This window comes from Drosophila ficusphila, unplaced genomic scaffold (assembly GCF_018152265.1).
Source record: "Drosophila ficusphila isolate 14025-0441.05 unplaced genomic scaffold, ASM1815226v1 contig_197, whole genome shotgun sequence".
NCBI lineage: Eukaryota > Metazoa > Arthropoda > Insecta > Diptera > Drosophilidae > Drosophila > Drosophila ficusphila.
The window spans coordinates 624,219-633,822 of NW_025064091.1; the positions used below are offsets into that span (position 1 = coordinate 624,219).

General features: G+C 36.5%; 1 protein-coding gene across 1 annotated transcript; it reads left to right on the top strand.

Moving 5' to 3' along the window:
* The first annotated feature begins 5,731 nt into the window (after window positions 1–5,731).
* On the top strand, window positions 5,732–7,145 carry LOC108086352. The gene is made up of 5 exons (XM_017183252.2): window positions 5,732–5,855; window positions 6,598–6,641; window positions 6,700–6,717; window positions 6,774–7,000; window positions 7,098–7,145. Exons 1-5 carry the CDS (start codon window positions 5,791–5,793, stop codon window positions 7,143–7,145), a joined length of 402 nt encoding a protein of 133 aa, XP_017038741.2. The 5' UTR covers window positions 5,732–5,790.
* Window positions 7,146–9,604: the final 2,459 nt, after the last annotated feature.

The following is a 9,604-nucleotide window of genomic DNA, read 5'->3' on the forward strand; positions in this document are numbered from 1 at the left end:
TAAACAACCTGACCATCGCATGATGTTCATGATGCAGACACTGGAAGTCTTGAAGAATTGCTCGCTTCATTCCTGTATTGATCCCTAGACGTCGATTAAGTTGTTCTTCCATGTTGCCCATGAAATATATTTTAAAAACTTTTTTTTGTGTATCTTCGAAAGATAGTAATCATCCAATTCGCTGGTGAATCTGCCCTTGTACTAAATTCTATGTAATACCAAAAAAAAAACCTTAAATGTCGGATTAAATCCTCGTTCTTCCATAATATGTGCCCCAAATGACGTCATTTGGAAACAACCATTGTATTTTCGAGTATTTGCAGGAAAGTGGCGTGATTCTTGTGTTTCACCACAAAGCAATGAATACAATGGCTCAGGTGGCGAAGTCAGCAATGGCAATTTCACTTTACCATTAAAGCAGCATAATCCAGGCGTTTCTCCGTAAAACTTCAACGCACCGCAATACTTGCAAACAACGTCCATTTGCCCAATGCAAACGCTGGGATGCAAGCTGTAATCAAAGATGCAATCGTATTGAAACACTGCTCGATTCAAATCAGCACTTGATAAATATCTTTTGTGTCGCAAATTATCTATTTCTTGACCTCTGTTGTAAGCTCGACGATTCTGCATTGTCAACCGAGCCGTGTTACGGGTTGCCTCACTTTGTTCTTCTTATTGAGAAGCACGAAGTCGACCCATACTAACGCGGCGATGTTCACGTGCAATGTTTTGTTCTCCTTCAGCCCTTTCATTTGCAGTATTTTGTAGTCTTCTTGAATTACGGCTTTGTTGGGAAAGATTCGATCGTATTGGTTGCGGCATTATTAATTAAATTTCACTTCACTTCAATTCACTAAAACCACGAAAAACTTCACTTCACTTCAATTCATCAAAATCACAAATAACTTCAATTCACTTCAAAAAAATTGAGTTAAAATGCTATGGTAGTGTGTGCTTGTCAGTGTGATGAGGTAATAACTCAGTTTATATGCGATTTTTGATATGTCGAACGGAATAAAAAGTACCCTACGTCCTATTCCGGGCTCTAAGCTACCTTCCTACCAATTTTCAGCCAAATCTATTCAGCCGTTCTTAAGTTATAAGTGGTGTAACTAACACAACTTGCTTTTATATATATAGATTGAAGTCAACTACCGTAATGAATGAAAAGGAGTTCCCTACAAAAAATGCCAAATATGGGAAACCCAAAATTATTGTTCACAGCTAGATGGCGTAAAATGCTTTTGGAAATTTAGTATCAAGTGATGTACAACTCTGAGGAGCTGAACTTTAAGAATGGGAGGACTTTTTATCAGAGAACTTGTGTCTCAACCAAAACACTAGTTCCGGATAATATTGTAATACTTACGGAACTTTTATAAGGTACGATTTGGAAAATGGGAACAGAAGCACGCCGGCAGATGTCCCTTTCGTAACAGTTTAAAATGCAAAAATAAGATTACAAAACTGTGCAAAATCTATATATAAGTTAGTAGTAAGCGTTTTAGAACAATATCTTTAAAATAATAATAACTAGGTTTTTGGTATATTTTGAAAGAAAAGTTAATAATGTTTTCGAAAAAACATTATAATATTGCATATTATTACATATTTTAAGCATTAGGTATGACGTACTAAAAGATGTTTCATATTTTTAAACAATTCAGATTTTGTTCTCTTCAACTGGTATTTGCTTCCTTCAGTGCCATCTATGGAAATTAATCTGCTGAACGAGAAAAGTAATATATTCCAGTGCTGCAGCCCTGGAATAAGTCGATTAGATCAAGTTCCACTGTTCAGTTTAGAATCGGAGTGACAGATATACAGGCAGGCTCCGGTTTTCACTTTCACAAGATTCTCTCGTTTTCGTTTTCGAAAACGAGAATTGGTGCTCCCGTTTTCACTTTCACAAGACTTTTTCGTTTTCAAAAACGGGCAAGTTTTTTTTGTCGAAATGAAAAGTAAATGCCTTTTTCTACATTAAATCGGTTCTTAATTGCAAAAGGAAAAAAATTATTGACTCCTTGGTCTATTGGTGTTCATTTCACATCATCAGTAGGTCAATCTAATTCGTATTTATATTTTAAATAATTATTTTCTGACATAAAATATTTGCCGTCGGCAACAACAAATTTCGTTTTGCTAATGGGCCGATAAATCCATTACCAAAAGTTATCGTCAATGCTGCCGTACTTGTAGTGGAACAAAAAAAACACTTAAAAATACTTATAAAATGAAAACGAAGAAAAAAATATTTGTGAAGAAAAGTTAAATAAGCTTTTTATAAATAAATATGATTAATTTAGTTTCTTAAATGGCAAAAGTGCAGTAAAAAAATGGTTGAGAATAGTGGAATGAAAGCTGCAAAAAAGGTGGCAGCCCCTTATTGTGGGAAACAGCTGATTTCTGATGGAGGCTTATTTGAACTTTTAAAAATGTAATTAAGACAACTTAATTTACCGATCGTCAGACATATTAAAAACACATGTGCAGCATCTAAAATGTCTCGATTTTCTTAAATCAATCAATTTCTGCTTTCTTTTGGCTTCAAAACAGGCAATTGAAAATTTTTCGCGTTGTTTACTTTTGACCAAAATAACAAGTCAGCTGTTTGAACAGTGGAGTGCATTCCGATAATGAAACGATGACAAAAAGTTTGTGAAAACCGGAGCACCTAAAACGAAAACGTACGTTTTCGCCCAAAAACGAAAACGAGAAAAAAAAAGTGAAAACCGGAGCCTGCCTGATAGTGACGGATATGCCAACTTGAAAAAATTATGTAAACTTTTGTACCGATACTTTGTCAGATTTGTAAGCTATCTTGTCATTATTGAGGAATTATTTTAATATTGTTTTTAGACATTGAACACAAAACCAATTACCAAATATCATTTCGCCTTAAAGTAAGCAATATATATACTATAGTTACAATATATATACTAAATAATTAAATTTTATAAAAATCGACTATATCATATAGCTGTCATATAAAAAATCGTCGAAAATATGGAAACCTAATAGAAAAATCGACATAGCTTCGATGTTGTTTAGCCTTTATGCATTTTGTTCGACATATTGGGTGACTGCAAGGGTATATAAGCTTCGGCTTGCCGAAGCTAGTTTCCTTTCTTGTTTAAATAAAATTTTTTAAGAAAACGATTAAAGATAAATAGCTGAAATTTTTTACTGTATTTGAAAGCACATTAATTTTGCGAAATTGAAAAAATCCAAAAAGGGGCGGGAGGGGGCGTTCCTCAGTGGTGGCATGTCAGCGAAATTTTTGGATAATCCTAGTTCATTAGTTAAAGGAAACAATTAGGAATATTTAAAAAAAAATCTTGTAATTTTTCCAATTTTGATCTGAAAATAAAAAATCGATTTTCCTCCACAAGGTGAGCAATTGCCTTGATATCTCGATTTTTCGAAAACGTTAAATTATATAATTAAAAAATTTGTTTTCAATTTCCAGCGGTTGTTTTTTGTTGTATATTTTTTAGAAGTAAAATAAAAATGATAGGACCTCGTCAGATTCGGAAAAAGACCAATTAGCTAAAAGGCTAAGATTAGCAGAAGAAAGTCCGATAGAAGAAAATATTGAAGTAACCGCTCAGGTTAATGATCATTTTTTTCAGGAAGATGTAGAGGTAGATAGTTTAAATGAAGAATCAAGTCAGAAAGCAAGCATGGAAGTAGAGCAGAATCAGCAGGATCTTAATTATAAGCTTAGGAAGTGATTTGTAAAACACAAGACCAAGCGTAGCTGTGTTATCGAATTAATTCAAATTTTAAATGAAGAAAATTTAAACATTACGCCTTTTTATAAATTTAATTGCAATGAAAAGCCAAATATTATGCAAGTTGGAGGTGGTTCCTATTTGGCCTTTCAAAACAATTAAATAAACTTTATGTAGTTCCGGAACTACCAAATGTTTTAAGTATTGACGTTAATGTTGAAGGCCTTCCATTGTTTAAAAGCTCGCGTTCACAGTTGTGGCCCATTCTTTTTAGAATAAACAATATTAGTAAATGTCCGGTTTTTCCCGTAGGAGTTTTTTTGGGTCAAAAAAAGCCATCCAATTCAGATGAGTATTTGTCCAGATTCACTAGGGAGTTGTCCGATTTGATGAAAAATGATCTAACCACTTAGAGCTCTTGTGTGCGACACTCCTGCAAAGGACATTTGTTACAGGCACACCCGGACAAGCATCCAGTTATGGCTGTATCAAATGCACTCAGGTAGGACGCAAAATAGATGGAACTCTAACATACAACACTTCTTGTGCTGATTTAATTACAGATGTTGACTTTGCAAGTAGGAAATATCCAAATCATCACCAGAAAGATTACTTAGGCTCTCAGTCCGCTTTCGAAGAACTTGGCATCGGTATGGTTACCCAAGTTCCCTTGGATTGCATGCACCTCATTGAGTTGGGTGTAATGCGTAAATTTTTTAAATCAATTTATTATAATAAAGTAATAAAAAAAATTTCTAAAGAAAATAAAATGAAGATGTCTGAGACATTAACGTCAATGCGGGACATACCTAGGGAATTCTCACGAAAGCCTAGAACATTGTTGGAACTTCCCAATTGGAAAAGCACTGAATTTCGCCAATTTTTATTATATACTGGAATTGTAGTTTTTAAAGATACAATCCATGAAGAGCAGTACTATATTTTTTTGCTATTGCATTGCGCATATAGACTGCTCTGCTCGCAAAAACAGCGGGAAAATAATGTTGAGGTTGCTCAACAAATGTTAAATTTATTTGTTGAAAATTTTCCCATTGTCTTCGGCGAAAACAGTGTTTCTTACTGTAAATAGTGTAAATATTGTATAAGTTAGATAAGGTAACACTAAGACATGAATGTAAAATATCTATAAGAATGTTGAACGACTGAGTATGATGGAGGAGTGTGCGATCATTAACCATAGAGGACTTACGATTGAGCGCCAAGCAGAGGAAACGTAAAAATAATAAAAAGACCGAAAAATACAAAGTTTACATATGAGGTGTGGGGTAAAAGGCCCGAATAAAATATAACTCAGTGGTTATGAGATACAGTGACCTAATAAAAAAGACGATACCTGAGCTGAAAGCTTTTCTGGAGCGAGAAAACGTGTTTTTCCATGAAGACGCCACCATCCATCAACTGCGCATAGCGGCGAAAACCATTATGGACAACCTGGAGAAGCCGAACCTGGAGAAGCACAACCTGGAGCATTTGGAGATGGAGAAGTTAAACCTAGAGGAGCTGAACTTGAAGGAATCCTCGTCTGGAGCTGCAGAAGTTTCGAGAGCGGACAGGGACGCTTGTGTTAGTGGCAAATCGGAACGTGAGCAGAAAAGGGACGGGGAAGAAGTTCTGGAAATTTCTAATATGGCGGCTGCAGACGTGCAGTGCTGCGATTGTTATGAAATTCTCGAAGTTTCGAATATGGCGGCGGTGGACGTGCAGTGTCGTGAACGAGTGTCGGCGAACGTCGAGGCAGAGCTACAATACCTATAGCAAATCGAGAAGTTGTGAAACCGTAGAGACCACCTTGTAGAGAACCGTAGAGACAAACAGACAAACTTCTTGAGAACTGTAGAGGTGTTTTAGAACCTGCTAGACTTAAACCTTGGATAAGTAATGTTAATGAAACTGTTGCCCTTTGTTTGTAAAGATCGTGGTCGATCTGTAGTCAGATCGGCCGAATGTAAATAGTGTAAATATTGTATAAGTTAGATAAGGTAACACTAAGACATGAATGTAAAATATCGATAAGAATGTTGATCGACTGAGTATGATGGAGGAGTGTGCGATCATTAACCATAGAGGACTTACGATTGAGCGCCAAGCGGAAGAGACGTAAAAATAATAAAAAGACCGAAAAATACAAAGTTTACATTACAGTATTCATGGCCTACTCCATGTGAGAGAGACTGTAAATCAAATCGGAAATCCGATTGCAGGTTCCTCTTACGCGTTTGTGTGTCCGAAAGCCAACAAATATTTTAGAACAAATTTATAGAAGAACTGAAGAGGAAACGTATGTAGCCCCAGAAAGGGAAGATATTAAGTTAGAAGGCAGGTTTCTTAAAATTAAAGACTGTAGACTTAGCGATAGGACACCAGACAATTTTTGTTTTGTTGGGGATGAGATCCCAATACAAATAGAGTCTTTTAAGGAGAATGAAGGAGAAATTTTTATAATAGGTAGGGAATTAAATGACAAAACAAACTTTTTTGATGAGCCCTTAAGGTCGTCAAGCCTAGGTATTTATTTAGTAAATTCCATAACGCCTATGAGCGTTAAAAAATTTTCAGTAAAGGAATTTAGGGGAAAGGCTGTAGTTATGCCTTTCAAACAGGAAACAGTTTTAGTTCCCTGCTTGCACTTTTCAAAGGGATTTTTAGGATTTTGGAGATGTTTAGTCCGTAGGCGTAATTTAATTACAAATCGGGCATATTTAAAGCGACCGCGCTTTAAATATCTTTTGAAGATTCACCTGCCATGGTTCAAAACCAAAAAACAAAAATTTTGAAATAATGAAACTTATTTAATGAAATAAAACAATGATTTTAATTATGTACTTTTTTATTTACTTAGAATGTCAGAGCCCAAAATTCGCCGCATTGACTTTTCCGAGTCGGGTGAGTATAAATTCCGTTATACAAAACTGAAATTAAAATATTATTTTACTATTCACAGATCAGCCATCCGTATCTCGTAAGTTTGTTTTTTTTTTATAGTTATTTTTGATTACTTATTTCATTTTTTTACAGATTCGGCAGAGGAAAGAATTATTTCCATTCTTACGGAGCAGAATGCGGCTCTACAGCGCAAAGTGGATTTATTAGGGGAGCAGCTGGCGGAGACCACCGCACTTCTGAAAATAAAACTGAAGAGGGAAGGGAAGGCGGAGCTTGGAGGGGTACCCTTCCCCCTGAAGTCGGAGTACGACATAGAGCTCTTCGAGAGCTCTATGACAACAGAGCTGCGGGAGTTTTACGTAAGTTTTTTTATACTGTAATAGTCCAGATTTTAAGTTTTTATTATTACAGAAAACAAAAATAACAAACAGCTTAAAAAAATATACATTCGCCAAGACTCTAAGACCCTTTTGGACGATGACCTACTCCCAAAGTACAACCTAGACGGGACGAGCGGCAAAAAAAGACGGTATTTTGAAAAGTAAACAAATGAATAATATTTTTCATTTATTTTAATATATTATTCGAAACAGCAAATTTAATAAATATCTATTTATATTTTCAGAGGTCTCAGAAACGGCATTTCCGCTGGAAGAACCAGAGAAAAACATTAGGAAGGCAATACACAACGCCAAAAATGGCATTTTTAAGAAAAAAAATAGGATAATAATAAAAAATAAATAATAATAATAATTATAATAATAAAAATAGTACGACAGCACCGCTGTCGTCGGTGCGGCTTCGCACATTTATCGACGACAAAGCAATTTTGGAACTGCAGGGATATTAATCGTCTTCGTGAATTGAACATGTGTGTGTAAATGCGAAGACCGTTTGCGTTGAGTTTTTCGGTCAATCGGTCTTTTGCTGACTCTCATTGCGCGAGCGTTTCTCGATCAGCTCCTTACGCACTGCTTATTGAAAGACCGAAATACAAAGAGCTCAACGAAAAGCGCTCAACAGAAAACATAAATGATCACAGCAAGAGTCTCTTGCTCAGAGCGAGAGCGAGAGAGTATGAACTTTTTGGTTGTGCTCGCACCGAGAGCACAAGATGAAAAACGGTCGACTGTTATTTGCGAGCTCTGGTTATCAGCCATTTGGTAGCGGCGGCCATCTTAGATTTCAATTTTCCATAGTAAATTGTATTCTACTTGTTGAGAGTTTGTAGAAAGCTACACTTGCATTATGAATCCACTGCAAAAAACCATTGTAAAGTTTCAAGAAGAGCAGTTGCACTACGGCAATTTCTATGCTTCATGGCTCACATGTAAATTGACTACAAACCAAATTTTACAATCACGGTCAGTTGGCGAAGATTCGATTAGTTTTGAAATTGGCCAAACTCTCATTAAAAGCATAGAAACGCGAACGGAAAAACTTGTATCGAATGTGGGTTTTGATGCATGCTTATATCTAGACCCGAGTTTTTAACAAATTCTCTCCTCGACTCAGAAGAAAAATGCTATACAATTTTTAAAAGTTTTGTTGGAAAAAATTAAAGCAATTAACCCAAAACTTAATACCTCAACGACTTCAGCTAATTCTAAGAGTATTGAAGAAGGGTTGGAAAATAATGAGTTCGACTTGTTAGACAGCTATTTGGGAGCTACGGTATCGCCATCAGATGAATGCATGGATGTTTTTACAAAAGTCGAAACACTAAAACTCCCTTATATAAAAGCAAATGTTAATGTGTTGAACTTTTGGAGAGAAAGAAAGGCGATTGATCCTGAACTAAATGCACTAAGCAAAGTACGCTTTGCCATTCCGCCAACACAAGTAAGAATTATTGTTTATGCTGCAAGAAATATGCTAATAACTTTTAATTTTATTTAGGTCACAATAGAACGCGCATTTTCATCATTAAAACTTATATTGGCCGACAATCGGAATAGGTTAAACCATAAACATTACAAAATATTTTACTGGTCAAACTAAACTCATCGCATTTGGATAGTGCCATTGACAATTTCCCTTTATTTGAAGAGCAAGAAAATAATAATTGAAATTATTGTTATTGTATTGAAATTTAATTTTTTATTTTTGTAATGTGAAAAAAAAATATATTCTTATGATTTGAAATTAACGTCTTTTAATGCAGTATCTGGTATGCGGCAGTAACATTGATATTCGGCGAAATGAGAGCAATTACAAAAATGCTACAAGAGCGACTACGCAGTTGTCAGCTCTAAGAAATACCCAGCACCATCGATAGTGTCAAAAAACTATCGATGGTGGCTCAGAAAGGCAAAAATTCGATACCTCGATAGTGCCATCGATTGTTTCCCAGCTCTACTGTCCGCCAAAGTGCTCATAAACAAAAACACAGTGAAGGCCACGGTGGACACTGGCGCCACGGCAAGCTTTATAAGCGAAGAGTTGGCGGACAGGCTGCAGGCCGCCGGTAAGGTCGTGCCTACGAGAAGGCAGGTGCGCATGGCAGACGGAAGATGCGGGAGCATCCATCCAGCCCTAGTGCTGGGGTGGGATTTCCTCACGAAAATGGGAGCGGAGGTAAAGTGCGCAGAACTCGAGGAGGCGATATCACAAAATCACGATGAAGGATGACCAGCCAGTGAAGCAGCGGTACTACCCAAAAAAACCCAAAAATGCAGGGGGAAATAAACGAAAAGGTAGACGAGCTGCTGGAAAAAGGATGCATCGAGCCGTCAAGAAGCCCGTACAGCTCTCCAATCGTCATGGTGAAAAAGAAGACGGGAAAATGGAGGCTGTGCGTAGATTTCCGACAAATCAACGCAAAGTCGGTAAAGGATGCGTACCCAATGCCTATGATCAACTACACCCTAGATCAATTAAGGGAGGCACGATATATCAGCAGCCTGGACTTAAAGGATGGATACTGGCAAATACCGCTGGAGGAGAAAAGCAGACAGTATACC